This window comes from Antennarius striatus, chromosome 20, assembly GCF_040054535.1.
Source record: "Antennarius striatus isolate MH-2024 chromosome 20, ASM4005453v1, whole genome shotgun sequence".
In the NCBI taxonomy this organism is placed as follows: Eukaryota; Metazoa; Chordata; class Actinopteri; order Lophiiformes; family Antennariidae; genus Antennarius; species Antennarius striatus.
The window spans coordinates 7,289,789-7,309,294 of NC_090795.1; the positions used below are offsets into that span (position 1 = coordinate 7,289,789).

The following is a 19,506-nucleotide window of genomic DNA, read 5'->3' on the forward strand; positions in this document are numbered from 1 at the left end:
GCTCATGTAAAGTAACGTAACACTTGACATTAGGATCAGACTGCTTTAACAAGAAGAAAATCAAAAGATGCACTTGTCAACATCGTTTATTATTCAAATTGTAACTGCAACAGGCATGTATCAAAAAGGTCAATACAGCAAAGCCTTTACAAAATCTGGCTCGACACTTAAGTCTTCCCAAAAATGGCTGTCGCAACAAATTGTAAACAGTTTTATCAACAGTCTTACAGCACTTACAGCAAAATACAAATCAGCCAAAGTAAGAAAAGCACCTTTCGAAATGTTTAAACAATTTGTGCCGCTATACAGAATCAAGGTAGACAAACCAAACAAATGGAATGTAGAAAGTCACTCAACTACTTTGTTTCCAAACAAAAACAACAAGGACAGCCAGACTTGTTCCTCACAACAAAAAGGCAAAGGGATTGGACAGTGCATTCAAAGACAAGCACACCATGCACTTGATGGAAACAGGAGCTGGTTTGGTCACTTAGCATAGTTTGTGCATAGTTATAAGGCATCAATCAAGCAGTCCTTTAGGTTGCATGTAGCTGAGAGACATTCTGCAGAGAGGGAGAGTCTCCTTCAGTAGATCCTTGTCAAAAGTAAATAATAAAAATTAAAAAAAAATCAACCATTACCCACAGTCACCTTCTCTCCCCATCTCTTGTTAAGAAACTTGCAAAACCCTGAGCGAGTCAAGTTGCGTGGAGTGGAGATCCAGGTCAGATGCATGTGCAGTGAGTAAGTGGCCTCCAGACTGGAGGGAAGCTACCAGACTTCAACCAGTGTTGGAAGAGCAAGAAATATCTGAAAGTGGCTGAATCTACAATACCTTTGCAGGGTCTCTTAGAGGAGTCATGAAAACAAAAAATGCACATCCAACACCATTACCGTTTTTGGAGTGCAAGAACACATTGTAGCACAAGTGTAGTTATTTATGGCATCTGGTGTATTTGAATAAGTTTCTGCACATGGCTTCAACAGTGGGATCTTCACATCTGTGCTTTGAAGGCAAACCGTGGAGCCGACGTGATTCACTTCAGTTCAAGGGAAAGAAACAAACGAAGAGATGCGTAAACAGTCTTCGAAGAGGCAGCAAAAGGACTGGGCTTGTCACATTTTTTTGTTGTTTTTCGTTTTACATGAGGAAGAATCTTCAATACAAATGCAACTCGGCTTTACCATTAAGTCTTAGAAGGGTTTCATGTCTGAATACTCCAGTTGTTTCAGTTGATGTAGTTCAGATCACTCTTCAAATCTTTGTTTTCCAAATGGCACTTCAAAATACCAGAAAAAAAAGTCTTTAGTTTATATACTGACTTCCCCTTAAGATTCACCAACGACAAAAAAAGTGGCATGTTGAGTCAGTAATGCCAAAAATACAGTGGACAAATAAATTAAAAAAAGAAGGAAATACAGCAGTAGCCAAATGAGGTATCTATGTATTGCTCTATGCAAACAGAAAAAGAAAACTTAAAACTTAAATAAATTAAATAAAACTGAGTGGTTTGTCAAGATGGGAGGCAAAAGCAACAACAACAACCTACAAAAAAAAAAAAAAACGTGTTAGGGTCAGGTGGGGCAGCGGCTGGGGGCTGCAGGTCGTTACATGCCCCACCCAGCCGCCAGTGTGTCGTAAGGCCCTGAGGCCAGGGTCAGGAGGTCGAGGTGAAAGGGCACACGAGGAGTGTCAGGATTCTCTGCTTCCCTGAGGTATTTCTTTGGAGCTTGTTCCCCCTGCAGTCGTGGAGTTGTTATCGTCTCTTTGAGCGCGGGCTTCTTCAGCGCCGATGCCGTTCGAGCTGGGCTCCGCCTCTTCAGAAACGGAGGTTTGTTCCTGCTGTATGGCGCCCCAGCTGGCCTTGTTCAGCCCCATGTGGCCCAGCATAGTCTGGGACAGACGCGTGTCGGAGAAGCGGGCCCACTCTGCAAAAAGCGGCTCTGCCACGTACGACATGAAGCCTGACGCAGAAGCAACAGGGATCGACAGATTAGACCCAAGATTTACTTAAAGATTAACAAACGTGAAACGCAGATACTTACCTATCTGAATTTTGCTAACAGTGTTGGTTTCTCTGTCACAAAGTGGACTGACTTCAAGCTTGTGCTTTTTCTCATTGTCTCCTGAAAGAATGGATTAACTGGTTTATGAAAAATAAAATTCACAAATAAAAAGAAACCGCAGGAGAATTACAATTTCAGAGCAGTAAAAAACAAAAGACAACCTTGCTGGAAGAACTCTTGGGTCACTTTCTCACTCCACTTTTTGCTCAGCTCCCAGGGTCTGCAGGGGTTACAGATGTCTGCGCACTTCAGCGCCATCTACACAGGGTCGAGGACGAAACAGGTTAAGGGATGGCAGTTCTTCTGGAGATGCACAAGCTGTTTTGGGAGGGATAGAGAGGGTAGCTAACCTGTAGGACGAAGTGACGGTGGTTAGCGTTACTCAAACACAGGTTTTCCTGCTCCAGGTACGTGCGAAATCTGGTCAGGTACTGATTCTGTCTGCTGATGTCCGTTGCTAGGATCAAGGAACCCAACTCCCTCTCCATGCCCAGGCTACGAGGTTGGATAAAAGACAATGATCAGACTCTGGAACTGTGCGGGGAATTTTTTTCAAGCAGTAACGTGGTGCCATTTAATCTATTTTTCGGTGTCCAACCTGTCATCAGCAGGCAAATGGGAGAACAGCCCAGTCTCTCTCAGGAGTCCCACTGCTGACTTCCAGTGGTGGTTTTCCAGAACTGAGGTATGCTGCAAATTCAAAAGGAAAAATAATACAACTTATAATGTTGTATAGAACAGATTAATGAATATTAGGTCAGGCTACTGGACTGACTGAGTGGTTTTACCCTGTAGAGCGTAGCTAGATAGTGGTCAGCTTTGATGAGGAAAGCCTGGTTGACTCCTGGGTGGTCCAGGTCATGTGTGGCGGCTGCAAGGAGTCCCAGTAGGATATCACGGGAGGTTAAAGACTTGGCAAGCTGCACTCAAACCAAGACAATGGCACAAAGATCAAGACACTATTCATTCAAACACAAATGTCTCCAATTGCATGTTTCTGGAAACTTGATACCAACACTTTTGTTTAGCAAAGAACTGACTTAAAAGCAGCTCTCAAGAGCCGTCTGTACACCACCCACCTTGGGTTCCCGCATGTAACAGTACATGGCCTGTGTGACATCTGCAGCATGAATGGCATTGTGGTAGGGGTTGCTGCTGTGGTAGTCCTCCTGGATCATGACCAGGAACCTCCAGAGTTTCACCATGTCCAGCTGGAAGAGCTCCACCAGGCCATACTGGTTTAGCAGGTGGAAGGTCAGGGTAATCAGGCTATTTCCTGGACAAGAACACAATGAGAGCAAGCAATTAGTCTTCCTCTGCTTCATTTCTCTTTTCACTGGCACCGACAAGAATGCATTGTACCAGGAGCATTTTTTTAAAATGTCAGATATCCCCTGTCTGTAAGGCTTGGTCTTTGTTTTGTAATTTCTTGTACTAACTTCACTGAATCTGAATTCATTTCAATTTCTTTTCTTCAACTTCATTGTGCATTATTCCTTCTTTTCATACATCTTCAGAGGGCGTTATCACCTGCTATTGAGTGTACATCATTCAAAGTAGGAGCATTTAAAGAACACACTCTACTCTGATTCATGCCTGTTAGTCATAAATCATGTTAGATCATTCTCTATACGTGTATGACTAAAAGACCCCCCCCCCCGTCTTTTTCTTCTCTGTTGTGCCTGTGTGGGTGTGCATCATGGTTGATTTGGCGTGGGCGTGTGTGTTACTCTGGGAGCTGATTGGCTAAACCCAGGAAGTCGCACTTATTTCATGCTGCGCCAAGACTTCCCAAAACACTGTCACAACACAACATTTTATCTAGAGAAGTACCAACAATGCAGTAGCATCAATATGCTCCCTTTACAACAGGAAGAATCGATCCAGCTGCATTGGAAAAAAAATTGTTGTGTAAAATGATATAAATGTGCTTTTCCACCCTTAAAATACAAATTATACAATCTATATTCATTCAGCAAATCATCTTATTGCCAGTATCCAATAGATGGCACCATTGTAAATGCATTGATTCTACTTGTGAATTCTCACGGTACTGCATCATTTCCATCATCATGACTTTCAAACTACTTTTAACCGGCTTCACCACGTTCCACTCACCATTTGTCAATCTATCGAAGAGGAAGATGTCAAAGTTCCAGTTGTCGACTTTTTCCAGCATGCACTGCAAGAGATCGAAAGAAGAAGCGCAGCATTAGGTAAATGGAACCCCCACACACACACACAGCAAAAACCTGTGCTATTATGAGGTTGTTATGTAAAAGGTGGGTGTTGTACTCTGGCCTGTCCAGTGTAGTCTTCATCCAGGATGTGGAGAGGGATCTGCTGGGGGATCCCCCGCAGCAGCCGGGATGAGTGCAGGTACCTCTGGAAGCTGAGCAGCCTGCGAACCCTCCCCTCAGGAGCAGAGCTCGCCGACGCGGACCCACAACCCAGCCGTGCTGTAAAAACAAGCACACATAAACCGACCTAAGTTGGACCATTTTAAGAATATACAACAACGCTTTTTTTAATTAATATTTTACAACCACAACTTCATTAGGTTCTGAGAAGCATTTGAGTTGCACCATCTCAGTGGGGACCTGACACCAACACGGAGACATACAGTCGCTGCTGACACAGCCACCCACTCGTAAGCCTTTCGTCTGGGATCACACAGCAGACATGCTTTGTCAGTGGTCTCTCTCTCTCGCACACACGCGTGCACAAAAGCACCGTGTCTGAATAAACTGCGACTGCAATCCGGAAACACGTCAGCGTGAAGTACATTACTTTTGGGTCAAAATGTCAACACATTCACACACAGACCACTTCTAAAAAAGGTTTGAAAGAGTGTGAAAGTGGCTATTATCACACGCCTATTCATAAAAAGGTTTTCTTATAAAGATGAATGTTACGACATGCATCAGCCTTTGTCATCATGTGAATGTATGAATGCAGCGCATTCAGTCTTGCTCCAGAGGGACAAACTGTGTGTAGGTACAGTCGTCTTATCACAGAGGCTGGCCAGTCAGTGTAATTAGCTGTGATTCATACTCACTGTGAAGATTTCGGAAGTCAATGCACAGGTAAGGGTGGGAGCTTCTTCGTTCCGGTTCAAATCCAACCTGACTTCTGACTCTCACATCTCCTAGAAGAAATTAGCACTTATTTCCTCAAGATTCATGCTGCTTGAAAAGACGTTGAGTGTGCTTAGCCAAGTAGTATTTACAAATGTCTGCAAGTATATTATATATATATATAGTGGAATTTATCTCCTTAAGTGCCTAAAGGATAGATTTTACCACAGCACAGTGAGAGTAACTCCACAATTAGAGTGGTTGGAATCCTACACTCTTTAAAATAAGCCTCTGTTTCATTAGCTCCAGACAGCTTTTATTTTAAGTTGTCCCTGAAAGCTGAAAGAAAGTCTGGTTTTCTACAAATACTCTTAGAATATAAAGCTCTAACTTAACTTAGTATTCCAACTTGCCTTTTTCTCCCAAGTGAAGTTTGCTTAGCTATTCATGTTTTATGAATTTAGGTTCAGTTTGCTTCCGTGTTTGCTACTGCTCTGTCTATTTCGTGCTGAACGCTTTTAATGTGAAAAATGTTTGACAATTTGAAATGTTTGAGTCAGATTAAACAACACAGTGAATAATTTGCAATAATTCCACAGCAATTAATCACTTGATTTGAAGCCAAAAAACATTTTTTGTTAAACGCTCAAGGGAGTTTTAGTTGTTGAACGTTAGACCGAGCAAATAGCAGAAAATCTAATTAAAATTATTTTTATAACTTCTCACCGACATTTTGAGCATGTCAATACTCAACCCATTTTATATTACATATATATATATAATAAAAAAGATGTATCTCCATTTTACAGTAAAAATAAAAAAAGTAGTTCAACTATTCTTATATCTTTCCAGCAAAGAAAAGTTCTAAAATAAATATTTGCTCATTAATCTTAATCAAGGTAAAAGCTTGAAAGTTGAGAATTTAGCTGAAAGCATGCCAAATTTTACTTTTCCTAAGAGTATGTGGTGCATTCTTTTCCGGTGTGTGTTCATTGGTTATAGCCTGGAGCGCTGCAGAAAAATTGGGAAATGCTTCACGTGATACAGAGCATTGACTTTTCTGTCATGAAACTGTGGTGTCGGTGACGCCTATTATTTTTGGCGCTGAAAGCAATTTAAAAGCAACTAAAGATGGAATTTTGTAAATACTATTTGACTCTGTGCTGACAAATGCTGTCCGGTCACGCACAGTCACACTTCCACATCACAGATAACATGTTTTCAACACATGAGTCAATCAAACAGCTGAACATGCAGTGTTGTATCAGAACGACCTCCTCTGTTGGTAGTCGGAGTCACAGAGAGTGACCTCTGGTCTCGGACCGCTTTTAGGAGTCAGGCGGAGAAACAGGAACAGGCCCCGAACCGGACTAAACAGATGGTGGCTGGTCTGTTTGTGGACTGCAGTCAGGAACGGTGAGAGGATAGCGAGGAGGACAGGATCGTGCTACAACACGGACGCGGTAAAATGCTAGTCTGTCGTTCCAGGCAACACCCTTTATGTGGTAGTGTGCTCATCAAGGTGTTAAACAGTGCAGTGGAATGTTTCCAGCATCACATCTCTGTCATATGTGCATCAGAATTAGAATCAAAACAGTCACACAGGTGTGCTCCCTCAACCAGTGCATTACTTACTTGCAAACTGATGTCTGAATAAAAGACAAGATCCTATCAAAATACCAAAAAACTAAGAATTACAATTCAAGGCATGACGATGCTCAACATCATTTCAGAAAGCCGTTTGGAAAGTTGCTGTGCTGGCTTCAGTCAAACTGTGTCAGTGATATTCCATGTGCAAACATGAATGATGATCAAAAGAAGTCAAACTCATGCACTCCTAGGCTGTGTGTGTGTGTGTGTGTGTGTGTGTGTGTGTGTGTGTGTGTGTGTGTGTGTGTGTGTGTGTGTGTGTGTGTGTGTGTGTGTGTGTGTGTGTGCATGCGCTCCTGTGTGATTAGTGCATTTTGAAAGTCAAAGGGTCCACGTTTCCCCTGCGGTGCATTAGTGCTGGCGCTCTGGGGTGGATGTAGGTCATGTCATTATAACTGATGCGGCAAAAGCTCAGAGTCCTGCTATTTGAAAGCACATCAGAATTAACTTGGCAGACAAACACAAGTCTACATTATCGTGCCTTTCCTCACACCATCTAATATAACACCTACAGACATCGGCACTTTATGACGTATACGACATGCCATCTTGACTTGGCCGTAGAAAGGGATTAAAAAGCTAAAAAGGACAAAAGTTAAAGCTCCTTCAGGCGGTCCGATGAAGCAGCGTAACTGTGACTAGACACACAGCAGCCGTTGACTTGTGATCATTGTGGAGAGAAGATAAACATAGGGCACAATCATGTGGAAGATGCAGCATAATCTCAACAAACACCATCAGTCATCCTGAAACTGTTGGTGATGTTTAATGTTGCTGATCAACCACAATGGATACAACTCCAGTTTCTATTTCTGTTTTCTGTTATCAATTGTTCTAACTTTACCAGGGGGAGCTCAGCTGACTTCAATGGACTGGTGTCAGGGTGCAGCCAGGTTCTACTTTCACTATTAATGTCAATAAGCTTATTACCAAGCCAGGGACGATATGCCTGCTTCCTGGATGCACTCTGATCAGTGCGCCAGGCAGAGCTAGGACGCAGACGTATGTTCATCAAGGCGAGATGCACTCCGTCGATGTGTCTTTAGGCCATTTAGGAACATTAACCCGATAAAGCTTTACTTAACAGTACAGAAAGACGCGACCTAAATCTATTCCGATGTAGAGATTACCAGAAGGATGATATGTGAGTGCTCTCTAGTGAGTTTCCATCTCTTTATAATCTCAAAATTCCTTTCGAATGAATCCCTTGAACCTGCTTTTTAGGCTTCTGCATGTTAAGATGTGGAAAAAATACTGAAGTGAGTGTTTGTGTACTGTGTGCACTAAACACGGGGAAACACTTACCTAGCATACGGATGTACAGGGCGGTCTGGTCAGAGCTGTCATATGAGATGGCCCCGCGTCGCTGCAAAAAAAACAAAACAAAAAACACTCAACACACCATCCAGGAGTAAAACCAACATGATGCAGCAAGTAAGTCATACAAACGTGTCCTACATCCTACAACGGGTTTGATGTGGGTGGTATCACAACCCTCATTTATTCCAAACACCTCAAAAACAAAAGATACAGGCAATTGTTCAACACACACACGCAAAAATGCACACGCACACACAGCTAAATTTGGGAAAGGTGGTGTAATGTTGCTACTGTTGGCTGTAATCTGCAGCGTTCATGTGCGCATGTGTGTGTGTGTGTGAGCAATCTGGTAAACTGATAAAAATGTTCCAAGTCCATATAATCAGCCTGATACCACACTTACACCAATGTTATCAGTCATGTGAGAGAGAAACACACACACGCATACACACACACTTTTACAGAAATAGAAATTATTGGTTCCTGTTGACACAAAAATGCCCCCAACTCGTGGTATTTTGAATGTTTTTCTTGAAAGATATTCATCAAAACAGTTTTTAAACTTTATGCCCTTTTAACAAAACATTCATGATTCTGTCTCTTTATTTAGAAGCACCGCATCAATAATAATCCATGTATTTTATGAGTAATTGAAAAAACATTTTAAAAAATGGCCTTGCTTTTTGCTATATTATGCCCAATCCTCCTACCAAATTTCATCAACATCTGTCCACCAGTTTACGCAGAAGAAATGGAAATGATGAACAAAAAAACAAAAAACTCAATGTTAAAAACAACATTCCTCTTTTTCCATATCTACTCAAAAATGTTTTGGTTTGCCTCTGAAATTCCCAAACCTCCCAACAAGTTTCAGTATAAAAAAAATCCTCCCAGTGGTTGTTGTGTAATCCAGACAAACACCAAACCGACACCAAAGAGCTACAACCTCCTCTGGGAGGTACGGAATTCAAATTTGTATTTTAAATTGACTTTATTGGGATGGATAACAAGGACAGATGTGGCCCACCGGACCCTGACAAGTAAATACTGCACAGTAAAACAAATTAATAATTAATTCTAAATTAAACAAGCGTGTTTGGAAACTGCAAACATCTGCCAGAGCTGAGCATTCCCTCTAAAAGGTCCCGTCTCTACACAGGCTACATTTCCATTTAAATGCAACAACAGTTTTAGGATCCTTTCACTATAAAACCATGCAGCTAGAACTCAGATCTTTTAGCATAATCAGGTGCCTCAGAAGAGTCAGTGCTTCCCTTTTAAACCAGGTCAGTTCTTCAACATTTAATAATCCATTTCTATCCCTGAGGCCATTTCTGATAAAGCAATCTGTCAATAGCATTTGTTGTTGAATGGCTGCCCTCAGGGTTCTCGCAATATTGAATGAAGCTCAAAAACAAAAACATGAATCCACCCCTTTATCTGGAGCCGATCCAAAACTTAACAGGTTGATCTCTACCACATTAACCCTCCTATCCAGTTTGATTAAAAAAAATGTAAAAAATTATTAAGTAACTAACGACAAACTGACGTTTAGCGTGATACATGAGCAAAACAAAGAACCTGAAAGTGATGCACAGACATTACGCATACTTTGTGTCCCCCAAGAGGAGATGACTTTGTAGTTTAGCAGTGTCCTGCTACAGCTTTACATCAGAAAAATGATCACATTTATCACCTAAAGAAACTATGAAGGACTTCAAACTGTTTTCAAATACAGAGATTCAGTCACTGCTTCATTTAAATATTCCTTTGCACAAACCCTTTTTAAATATCAAATGTGCACACAGGAACCCAAAAACAATGCAAATAACCCTGGAGGTGGCAATTAAGCTTGCGTCAAACGTGCGTCAAACATACGTCAAACAACGGAGAGGGGAGGTATAGCGAGCTTATTCTATTTAAAAACGCGTAAAACCAGTTGTCTTCCCTGTTGCACAGAATTTAGTCCCATCCTGTGGCGTGGGGGGTGAGGCAAGGAGCCCCATCTCTTATAATTTGAAGACATTTTTTGGTTGACCTTGTTTGGGTTAGCTGCTAACCCCTCACCCCTTTTTAGAACGACAGGCCAAAACGCAGAGGTCATTACACAACATCTGCAAAACATCCAGACTTATGTGGACTTCTGGTAGACCTTAGAGATGGAACAAGTTACCAAATAACGACGCTCATCATTATGTCTCTTAACTTGTGCGTTGCATTTCCGTGCAGTGGTAACAGGATCCCTCAGCAAGAGGCAGCTGCAGCTCGGCTGGAGCACACTGGTAGTTCGAACAGCACGACTGCGGTAACCGCATATTAGCTCTGTCGAAAGACACCTGCTCTAAGCAACACTGAGGCATTGGCTCACCTCCCTATGCACTTTATTCACCCGCCGCCACCACATCCACCCTGGGTCTACCCTCATTTAGGGTCACCTCTCCTGCAGGGAGCCTGCGTGTGGCCCGCAGACGAACGACATCCACATTCTGGGATCATTTAATGACAACCCTCAACTGAGTCGCCCTACAAAAGATAAATAGGCAAACAAGAATGTGAATGCTTGTCTACTTGTTACTTCATATGCTTAGGATTATTGTCAATCTCCTTCACACACACATAAAAACCTGACACCATCAGTCCTCTAAGCTCATGACAGCCGCCAATCTAAAGCTAATATTTTACCAACCAGCAAACAGCTTGACTCGAGGTGTGTAATTTACAAAGCTGTATTTTAGTGTCAACAGGCCTCTGTGTTTACACACAGCACCAGTGGTTAGTGTGAATATTATAGATTGTGTGTATCCAGAACCATTGGCTGTGTGTGTTCGTGTGTGTGTCTGTAGGGGCTTGCTATCGGCTGCATCGTGTGGGAACATTGTAATGCTAACTCTGGAGCTCCAATTGGTGACCAGCACTGCCAGTAGTTATCCAAACAAACCCTCTGGCCAGATTTGGTAACACACACACACACACACTCATATGGGACCCCAGTTGGCCTGTCAGAGGACACAGGCATGTGATCCAGTGAGAGCTACTAAGGAGGAGACAGCAGTGCAAACACTGTCAAAGTCACATCCCCACTGAGGGGAGGCGGGGGGGGGGGGCTGTTAACCTTAAATTTTAAACAGATGACAAAAAGAAGTAAAAAACAAGGGCCGCATCGTGCAAATCGATCATGAATGCCAGGATTGTCAGATGTGCACATTTGACTGAGATTCAATTACTTTTCAATCAATGCAAACCTAGTTCGGCTGCTTTGACCTGAAGCCAGTCGGTGCTGAAGGCTCGCCTGAACTCAGTTGTGTTTGTAACGTCCTGCTAGCACGACAGGCGGCTTATTGTGCTCCCTGCAATTCCACGTGAGCTCTTTTGCATACGCTCTGCTCCTTATCGCAGCTCATTTTCCACGCACCGAAGGTCACAACACTGAGGTCAGGAGGTCATGTCGTGTCAAAACATCTGAGTGGGTTAGTTTTACCCCACGGCTCTAAAACGTTCGTCATTCCGACTCCTACGGGTCAACAGTAGCTACCAACGTCACTAAAGGTAGACCTTTGTGGAATCCAGAGAAATGCTGCAGAGTAGAGGTGTGTTGAATAACCGCTTTTGTCCCCGTTAACAGCTACCTTATTATTGTGATGTTTGCAGAAGGCAAACACACAAATGTATTGTGTGTGTGTGAGAAAAAGTGTTTCAAGATGTCTAAATTCAAAACAGGCCGCTGGCTTTTTCAAAGTCTTCTCTTGTCATTGTGATTTAGACCCCCCTTTGGTTTGTTGGTCAATGGTTTGCTGCACAGAAATTATCATACTTCCTATGTTTCAAATTAAAATCCGCTTTCATTTCATTCGGCTTTCAAACTGTTTTCAGCTGGAGACAGTCAGTCAGACGGGGCAAAGAAAATGAGGAAGCCTGCATTATTTCTATAAACTGACAAAAACACGGCAGCATGCACACGCAAAATGTAAATTCCAGAGACAAAAGCAGCTGGACTCAGCATGTTTTCATAAACTGAAAGCTTCCTTCTGAGTTATGACCTCTTACAGCACTCTGCTGTGTGGGACGGCACATTCCAGTAACTGAGTGCTAGGCCGTAAACAGGGACAGGATTGGATCGAGTGAGTATGTGTGCGTGCATGTGTGTGTGTGTGTCTATGCACCGGCCGCTGCACACACAAAAGCCCTACATGGATTCTACCTGTTCCGCAGAGTGTTTTATGGGAACGCCGTCCACTCTGACACACTCCAGCTCTGGGAGGAGAAAGAGGAGGCCCGTTTGAGTGGAGGCCAGCGTTGACTTGGCCCGTTGCCTCCGCTGGCAAATGACCGGGGGTGGCGTTGTCACCGCCAAACAAAAGCAGCTTCACAAGCAGCCAAGTATCAGCAACAGGCATTCGATGATCTTGATTTAAGTTTACATGTGATTTTAAAAGTATTCTTAGGAGACATTTTTAGTTAAGGGAGTGGGACAAAGGGGACTCTTCATATTCTCACAGGAATTTAATACATTTTTTCCAACATCATCCTGAGGCTCTAATTGCCCCCACCCTCCTCAAAGACTTCCGTCTTGACCCTTTTGAAGACAAATAGCACGAAACCTTATTTAGTGTTTAAACCAAGAACGCGTGTGAATGAACTCTCCCTCCTCTCGTGTGTCAATAGGTCGTCAGTAAACATGATTAATATTCAGTCAGGGCCGCTGGCCCCTGACATTGTGTCAGTTAGTGAGTGGAACCACATTCTCACAACTCAAGAAAAACAAAACAAAAAGAAAAACAGAGTAGTCATGTGATAAGAGGGGCCCTTCCAGAAAGAAAAGAGGGACATTGTGTGTGTTTAAATAAAGACTGGGTATGAGGTTTGTCTATTTATTTACTAAATAACACAAACCCCTGCTTGGTAACAAATAGTCCACTCAGGGTCTTTCACACAGAAACAACAAGCTTTGGCAGGGAGAGAGTTAAAGTTTTTGTGAAAGGTTGTGAAACCCTCGGAGTCTGAGCGGCTTCTTCAGCATTCTTACCACATCCTGAAACTACGTCAATCCGATGGCACTGCGCAGAAAAAAAAAAGAAGCCTTATCGCTTCAGTTAAAATCAACAAAGTGACTCCTTCAGAAAGAAGCACTGTTGTGTATTTCCTTATCGCGCCGCGCACAGAGACATCTAGAAGGTGGATAAACCCAGCGAGGCTATCGCCCTCCCTTACGCACAAGCCTATCATCATCTCGTCTTTGGATGGCCAAAGTGAGAAGGAGCCAGTCGAGGGTCAACGGCCAACATAATATTGATGATATCACTAACTCCGATATGACGGCCTGAGCTGACAGCAGATCAGCGTTTCCTGTCCTACGCCGTTTTCCTCCCATTATCGTCCAAACGCCACATGACCGCTCAGGCTGCATCAATATTCTGTATCTGTTTATTGATTCTTGGAACTCAGCGAGATTTTTTTTTTCCTCTTTGTGAAAAAGGCTGTCGATTCCACAGCCTCATCAGAACCATATGACTGTGTGTGTGTGCGTGTGTGTGTGTGTGTGTGAGTCAATGTGTTGCCAGTACCCAATCATGACAGCCAGCCACATGGAAAAGAAACTCAGTCTTAGTCCAACATGCACAACATCTTTTAGACGTGTGCCCAACTCATCTTTATGTGCAAATAAATGTGTGAGCAAATGCATTGCTGTGTCCAACTCCTTGGCTTAAACTCCTGGTCCTTCCGTTCCCCAAATTCACTCTAATCTAACTCAGCCCTGTTTGCCCTTCACTCCAGGGAAGGCTAAGGAAGGCAGCCGGCATCCTGACATCCTCAGATTGCATCCAAGCATCAATACTATATTCTGAAAACGTGTTTAAAACAAGATACCCACATTAGATAGAACTCTAGAACAGTTCTCCAAACAGATTCTCGAGCTGAGGCTGTGAGCATCATTACACATCGGTTGGGATGTGTTAAGTTACAGTATTTTCTGCATTATAAGACGCACTGTCAGTTTTTGGGAAAATTAAAGGTTTTTAAGTGTGCCTTATAATGTGGAAAATACTGTACTTTGTCCCATACTTTTTGCCGTTGTATTAAATTAATCAATTGGAGATTAAAAATTACATCTTGACCATCTTACTATTAAATGCAAACAAATTCAAATAATTCTCCCAGTTGCTTTTAGGATCAAGCCAGCACGCAGTGTGGCTAAAACAATAGGGGTACTGTAAAATGCAAATATTCCCATTTATTTAACACCTCTTCAACTGCATCTCAATACCCATCGCAAGCATTCCTCGATAACAGAGTGACACTTATAAGACTGTCGTATCTTCAGCGAGACTCTTTCTTCCCCCTGTTTTCAAGAGGAAATGTCTTCATCTGCGAGGGAAAAGGGGGGGAGGGGGTTGGAGGAGAAAGAGAAAGAAAGAGAAGGCGCTTGTGAGTGAGCGGAACAAGATAGCCAGTGAAAGAAAAGAGCCTGAGACTTCAGCCATCTGTGAGTCTGGCTGCGAGCCAAACCACTGCCCACAGAGCCCAGGCACATGCCTAACCGAGTCCTTCTGCGATGGTAGTACGGAACGGCTTCCACAAACAACAGGCCTGTGGAACCACACACAAAAACACAGCAGCCACCAAGAACAAATGCACCGTTATTTTTTGTAAATAGGGCCAGAAACACAATATTTGAAGAAGTGGAATTGCTCGGTGACAAAGGCCGTGTGAGTGCATGCATGTTCACCAAGTTCTGCCAGCGAGAAAACAAAAAGCCAAACGACTAAGGCAGCAGGTCTTCATGTTGGATTATAGGGTCCCGTACTGTCACTGTAAAACCTTCAAATCAAAAATGTCCAGAAAAGAATCAGAAATTTTAAATCAGATTGTTATCCTTTGACCAGAAGTTTGACCAGAAGTGGACGGACTGTATCACAATCCCAATAAAGCAGCAGCGTCACGGCACGCCTGACACCTGGCACCTGAATATGAGCTCCGGCTCACTTGAGACTAACTGATGATCCCAAACAAGAGACAATATTTACTCTCTTGTCCAAGTAAGCACACGATGAATGATCTCACATTACACTGAGATGAGCTTTTTCCTGACGATTGAAGACAATCACCACTATCATTTTTTTGGGCTTCAGCCTAAAAAGTGAGGTCTAAGAATGAAATTGTAATGTGGGGGTCGGTTTTATTGCACCTCTGTGGAGTTGCTGTGACCTTTGGTCATGTATACAGTTAACAACTAATAGCAGTTAGCAGCTAGATCAAAGAATCAACCAAAAGTGTCTTGGAAATTGAAGGAAATCACATTGGAACGCCTTATATGCTCGGAGAAGTTATTTTTTCATGCTAAACCATTCTGGTCCAAACGCTACTCGACATATACGATAGACGTCACCCTCGATGCCTCCCTTTACTTTAAAGCTGGCATGAAACAGGATCACTGTTGCTCGGTGTGAACAAACAAAGAAGAGGCTTTGTTTCACAAAGTCAGTGTAAAAAAAAAAAAAAAAAAAATCAGTACAGCTGGACTGAAAGATGAATGGGCCGAAAAATCTTGTTTCAGCCAGTTAATTTCACATTTCAACACATTAAAAAAAAAAAAAAAAAAAGACCACAGAACACAAGCAACCCTGAGGGCCTTTAATAAGCAGCACAGTGAGGAAGCTGCCTGTGATGGTGAGTAAAGGTTCAAAGTGGACACACACTGGTGGTTATGTGGAGCAGCCACTCACACAAAGCAACGGACAGCCCCATTGAAGAGGACACACACAGTTGAAGAGACTTAATACTTACTTAATGTGCTGGGACATGCCATGTGACACTGTGGGAGTTTCTGCTCATGACCGGCTATTGGACATTCATGACCCAGAGAGATGAGAATGCACTCCGCTGCTTTTGTGCAGAGCCACTGAAGCAAGACTGTTTTGTTGCGTTTCATGAAGTGTAACACAGTGAGGAAAGAGTTCACCGACTCATGACTTCACGTGCAACTTTTTTCTGAGTGAAGGCTACTGCACACCTGTTGGAGTAACTTCAAGTGTGCAGCACAAAGGCCTGATGGACAGCACAACACCGGAGACACATGCTCACACACAGTGACTCAGTGCTTGACTTAATGCATTAGGAGATGCATTGAACTGCTGCGCCGGTATAACGGTGTGTACATGAGTCAAGTAAAAACGTGACCTACCTTTTCCTTTCTATCACGGAAAAGCAAAAACATAGGAGGCACATTTTCAAGAATTCAACCCTCTTGAGAAAGTAGGAAGTTCAAGTGTGACTTTATTTATGTTTCCTCTGTCAATGTGCCATAAGGTGTTAACATAAGTGACACCATGTCCCTTTTGGTATGTGTAACAAGTTTCCAGGGTTAAGTTGGTATACTTTAGCATCACACTGTGAGTGCTAAAGAGCCAAGAGGGCCTTTATCTAGGGGCCACATGCACAAACGCAAAGTGGCTACTTGGTGTGTGTTTTAGGCGTGTGAGAGATAAGGTGTGTGAGTGTCTGTGGGTTAAGGCCTAGATATCCAACAACCACCTGCAAGATTCCTGTGGATCATATACTTGTTTAAAAATGGTGCTGGTTTTAAGGCCTGTGTAATTCCCAGAAGCAGATAAAATAATTTGAAGAAACAAACAAATTAGCGTTGGTGTTTTCTGTGTATTTACCTGTGACAGCTGCCTCGGATCAGGAGCCCCGAAGAGGGAAGAGCTGGAGCTGAAACTAATGGCTCCCCTCCGGCTAAGGACATGCTTAGGAACCGGCCTGTCAAGAGGCAACACCGGCAGCTGATAACATACTTCCATTGAACAGTCAGGGCTGGATCCGGATCAAAAGTGTAAAAAAAAAAAAAAAAAACTAAATTTAAAAATAAATTTTAAAAAAATATAGAATGAAAAATGTAACAAATGTGGTAGAAAAATAGATGCCTGATGATTTAGAAAAATCTACCAAAGCCGAGAAACCTTCAAAATGTTTGGTCAGCGATTTGCTGCAAAGTGTCTCAATTCGTGAAGAGCAACTCAAAAGTTGTCCGAATCGCCTTCATGGATGCTGCGTCTGTCTACCGCCACCGTTTTACCTCCTCTGGAGTCCTTCTGTGAGGGGGGAAATCATGCTGTTGCATTCGCTCCTTCCCTTCTCATTTCAATCAGATCCGGGCCCACGGACGGCGAGACCTTCTTGCCATTTTATGGGTAAATTTTTGGAGATCGCTTCCTCATTTTCAAAAGCAGGAAAACAAAAAAAACAAAAAAACAAACAAACCGTGCGCACGTTTGCGTGTTGGTGGTCACCGCAGATCCGCAGATCACATATCCCGAAATGAAAACAAAAGGCACGACCACTTCCAAAAAATGTCATCAACATATCATTTTGTACGCAGTACCAGTACCGGCGGATGAGGTGAGGCAGTTCCAGGATGTGAGACCTTTCTCAGCCGTGATCGGGAGCTTTTCCTTCACTTACTCGGCTATAGTGGAATAAAACCAGCACGCAGGGCTTTTCCGTCTCTTTTCAGAAGCTGCATGATGAAGGAGCTGTTGTCTAACCGTGAAGCACAGTGTCTGGCTATGAGAGGGAACCCCCGACGTTCATCTCACTCACTGCCATTCCGTGGTGGTGGTGGGGGGGTCGCAAGAAACGAACCGGCACGTAACGCAAAATTAGCTACCAAAAAAAAAAAAAGACAAAAATGAATAACCTAAACTGTGTGTAATTCCCTAAAACTACCAACCTATCGTCCTAAACGTTAGCCTACTGTACGCTTTTAAAGCACACACCACCTGCCAGAGATGGTGCTGTTGGAGCGAGTGGGGGAAAAAACGCCCTTGTCTGATCTCGACCAATAGTGGTGAGGTAATGCATGTTACGTCATCTCTGATTGGACAAAAACATCTAGCGCAAATAAGACAAGTGAGAAGATTGGCTAATCGTTAGGGCGATCCCAAGACCTATATGAGCAGTCGTTCGCAGACGGCGTGTACTTTCTCAAGGGTATTCCTCCACAACGGGGCTTGCCCTGCAGCGGTCCACATCATTGCCTGTGATTACCTTCCTCTCATGACTCATACTACTTGGGAGCTGAGGCTCACCGGGAGTTTGAAATAGAAGAGGCTACAGTCTAGGAAATACAGCAAAATGTTGCAGGGCTATGGAGGCAATTTGCTCCATATGACCACTTGTGGTGACTCAAAATTCATTCATATTGCACAGAAAAGTAGTACTGACTTGTTCTCATCTAATTCTGTGCGTGCATTGTTTAACTGTAAGGTTCTGCAGCAATAATACCGGACCAATGCTACACTATGTAATAGAGATGGTGCTGGAGAGGAGATTTGTTTTAAATACAGTATTTTACACACTATAAGGCGCACCTAAAAGCCTAAAGGTGACAGTGCGCCTCATAGTCCAGTGCTCCTTTTAGCACAGGAAATACTGTACTCTGAAATTCTTTTAGGAGCATTTAATGACCAAGTCATCAACAGTTTCACTTGATGTCTCTGTTCAGTGCCCTTGTGCAAGGGTACAACGGCAATGCCATAGCAACAGTCAGGCCCTGTGCCAATGGAGGCCACAATCACACCCCCCACAAAGAGGTCCTGCATCTTTTCCAGACAACTAAGGCAACACTTGAAAACACAACAAATGAATGGTAGACAGTGACAGGGATGGAAAGAGGAATAGAATACCTAGTAGTACACAAAAAGTTTAATAATGTTATTATTATTTCTGAATAACGCTTAATGCATTTTTAAAAAAAACATCATATAATGGACAGTTTGAATGACTAATTTAGGAATTCATTTTTAAAGAACTGCACAAAAATGAAAAATTAGGTTTGTACAAATGAAAATGTTTAATTATTAAATATCAATCTGAAAGAAAGTAGAGAGGGAAACGTGTCAAAACTTATAACGTGCAAGCAAATAATTTGTGTACCGTAATCATATCAACCATTGGTCTTTTGTCTTATTTGATCATATGTCTTTTTGTCTCGGCTTTGTCACTCATTTGACCACTGCTCTGACCATTAGAATGTGCCAGTGCTCTGGTTTGAGCTGCCTGACTTTTGATTGCAGTTCTGACACAAATCTAACGTGGGTGGCTTTAATTGCAGGGTGCATCCATTGTCTAATGAGTTTTTGAGTTACTGCACAGAGCCCCAGATGTTCATAAGTGCAGTAAGTGCACGGTATGGCAGTGTTGGGCATTCAGTGGCCACACAATATCTACTATAGTCCTGAAGTGTAAGCATTAATCAGCCACCATTAATCACAAGTGTCGTCTGCGCTGTACTAATAATTTATTTTCATGTGTTAAGTATAAACAAAGCATAAATCATTACTGTCTTTAATGTTGAATAAGTTCTTATTCATAACAACTACTTAGCAAAATAGCC

The 19,506-nt window shown here is 42.7% G+C and overlaps 1 protein-coding gene across 4 annotated transcripts; it reads right to left on the reverse strand.

Annotated features, from left to right (window-relative positions):
* Positions 1-70: 70 nt before the first annotated feature.
* On the reverse strand, positions 71-17,854 carry pde7a (phosphodiesterase 7A). 4 transcript variants are annotated; one of them, XR_011039036.1, is made up of 13 exons: positions 16,775-17,854; positions 8,100-8,160; positions 5,126-5,215; positions 4,363-4,526; positions 4,186-4,249; positions 3,147-3,343; positions 2,856-2,987; positions 2,666-2,757; positions 2,418-2,562; positions 2,229-2,325; positions 2,047-2,127; positions 1,186-1,965; positions 71-1,040 (listed from the first exon to the last, which is right to left on the reverse strand). XR_011039036.1 is itself a non-coding variant. In XM_068343731.1 (12 exons), exons 1-12 carry the CDS (start codon positions 16,910-16,912, stop codon positions 1,694-1,696), a joined length of 1,530 nt encoding a protein of 509 aa, XP_068199832.1. In that variant the 5' UTR covers positions 16,913-17,854; the 3' UTR covers positions 71-1,693. The 4 variants fall into 4 exon arrangements, 3 of the variants coding, with proteins under 3 accessions (XP_068199832.1, XP_068199831.1, XP_068199833.1); XM_068343731.1 differs by having other exon boundaries at positions 71-1,965; positions 5,126-5,212; XM_068343730.1 differs by having other exon boundaries at positions 71-1,965.
* Positions 17,855-19,506: the final 1,652 nt, after the last annotated feature.

What these genes read in the sequence shown, in the direction of transcription:
- pde7a (XM_068343730.1), bottom strand. Translation starts at nt 16,912, where the DNA reads ATGGAAGTATGTTATCAGCTGCCGGTGTTGCCTCTTGACAGGCCGGTT. An exon ending in ATCCGAGGCAGCTGTCACAG is followed by an intron (nt 8,161 to 16,774) that starts GTAAATACACAG and finishes TTTTTTTTGCAG; the next exon opens with CGACGCGGGGCCATCTCATA. An exon ending in CCTGTACATCCGTATGCTAG is followed by an intron (nt 5,216 to 8,099) that starts GTAAGTGTTTCC and finishes AATTTCTTCTAG; the next exon opens with GAGATGTGAGAGTCAGAAGT.